At 42.6% G+C, this 2,103-nt stretch overlaps 1 protein-coding gene across 1 annotated transcript in view; it reads right to left on the reverse strand.

The window, feature by feature from the left end:
• Positions 1 to 1,812: 1,812 nt before the first annotated feature.
• The window catches only part of hoxc1a (homeobox C1a), a gene marked incomplete at both ends in the record, with an annotated part of 6,426 nt that continues 6,135 nt past the window's right edge, over positions 1,813 to 2,103 (reverse strand). The window contains 1 exon segment of the mRNA XM_014018388.1: positions 1,813 to 2,070. Coding sequence (XP_013873842.1) covers positions 1,813 to 2,070 — 258 coding nt within the window.

A 2,103-nucleotide genomic window follows, 5' to 3' on the forward strand; every position in this document is an offset into this window, starting at 1 on the left:
ACTTAATACACAATATAATTACAAATAATCAACAAACAGCACAACACAAATACAAATCAACCAATATTTTGTTCATATCTSATAACAACAATAACAAAAAAAACCTCTTTCTCTGTCCTAGTATGGAATCATAATATGAACAATTATATGGCCTGGTCTTTGTGCTATTCAGCTGGATGAAATATTGTTGTGTGGACAGGGAGAGCAACACACCAGAACAAAAGGGCTGGGAGTTGCTTGTTGAAAAAAAAAGAAAGAAAGAGAGAGAGAGAAAATAAATGAAAGAAAAATCTCAGACTTGGAGATCTTCTGAATTAATGGAGCTTCTTTCTCCGCTGAGCTGCTGACCGGGTCATCGTTGTCCTGAGGCAAGACAAGGGTCAGGAGGTGAGAGTTGAACTCTGGTGTAACTGCATATATTATCTTGGCCTTGTCCACTGTTTAGCCCTGCAGAGCTGAACAGAATCCCCTCATTCGCATTTTTAATCCTACCAGGGATGCTTGACCAAAGGACTTCAAAACACACAATTTCTTTACTATTACTTTAGTAGTTTATGTCAATTTTTGATAGTCCTGCTGCGATTCGTTTCTGAATTTATGAGGGAAAAAATCATTGCATGCAACTGGAATTTAATCAAAAATATGGCCTTGGAAATCATTTTTGAAGGCTCATAGCTTGAGATTATAAAACACATTGTTATATCAGGAACATAACAGTGTTTAAGGAGCGTGTTTACAATCATTTATTTTRTATGTAATGAGATGTGAATCAGGGAGGAGGGTGTGCAGCTGCTGGAACTGCAGGGGCCGCGCAATTTATTGGACGATCTGCAAAACATCACAGACATCTAGTTTTTATATTATTAATATTATTTTATTGTCTGCTCTCCCACAAGGGTTATATTAGAGTCGAATTATCTTGTTTTTCCTTATGCATTCATAAGGAGGCGATAAATAGCATGAAACAACTCCCGATCGGAATGTTTCCGCAAAGCGCAGTTACGGATGCGCGCAAATGAACACATGCAGATTTCTGCGTCAGATGGATGGATAACCCCCCGATCAATACTCTGATACGTGTGGTCAATAAATAGTTCCTTCAATTAAAGGATTTTTTAAATTATATGTCTTTCATCTAATGAAAACCTAAAATCAGACGCACGCGTCCGCACATTTAATGATTTTAAGTTGGAATTATTCCGAAAACTATCTGAAAACGGACAACAGGTGCACGTGCAAACAACACAGACCAAAAAAATATTTCATTRGTTTTATGCAATATTTGGATGCTAAGAAGGCAGAAAACATAGCCAAATTCATCTTTTGTCTGTGTTCAGTAAAACAAGTTWAACATCAAACTCTAAATAAATAAAATCATTTGCGTAATTTAAACATTTACACTGGATTAAATATTCAAGCACACTAAATCGTCCAAAATAACCAAATAACCTTCCAGGGTTTTTATGGTCAATTAGATAAGTTTGTTTCTTCGTTTACATTGTGAAGGCTGCAGCGCCACGACATGACACGGATTTTAATATTCAAATCAGAGAGGCAGTCTGAAGCCGGCCGGGATGACAGATGGCGCTGAGCCTCTCCCGCGTGGAGCAAAGCTGCCATGGCGCATCTCGGGGCTCAAGCATCCCATCGTGGTAAACAAATAAAGGTAAAGCCTGATTGAGACCGATGCAAAGACGAATCAAAACATCTGCCTYGGCGCCGCGGCTGTCTTCACGCTTCGGTGCAGCAGCTCAGGTGTCTATGGAGAGGCCCCGGGGGGCCGCTGGTCCGAGAGCAGCCCGTTCCTCTGCAGCTTCTTCTGCTTCATGCGTCTGTTCTGGAACCAGACCTTCACCTGCGTCTCGCTCAGCTGCAGGGCGCGAGCCACCTCCACCCGCCTGACTCGAGTCAGGTACTTGTTGAAGTGGTACTCTTTCTCCAACTCGGTCAGCTGCTTGGTGCTGTAGCTGGTCCTGGGGACCCCGGCGTGGTGGTGGCCGTCCGGGCAGAGGCCGAGATCACCGAGATCTGAGGCGACAACGCTGAAGCCAGAGGTCACGTTCATCCTGCCTGGGAACAGAGGGAAAGTAGACAGCAATCAGC

The sequence above is a fragment of the Austrofundulus limnaeus genome, unplaced genomic scaffold (genome assembly GCF_001266775.1).
Source record: "Austrofundulus limnaeus strain Quisiro unplaced genomic scaffold, Austrofundulus_limnaeus-1.0 Scaffold3, whole genome shotgun sequence".
NCBI classification, from domain to species: domain Eukaryota; kingdom Metazoa; phylum Chordata; class Actinopteri; order Cyprinodontiformes; family Rivulidae; genus Austrofundulus; species Austrofundulus limnaeus.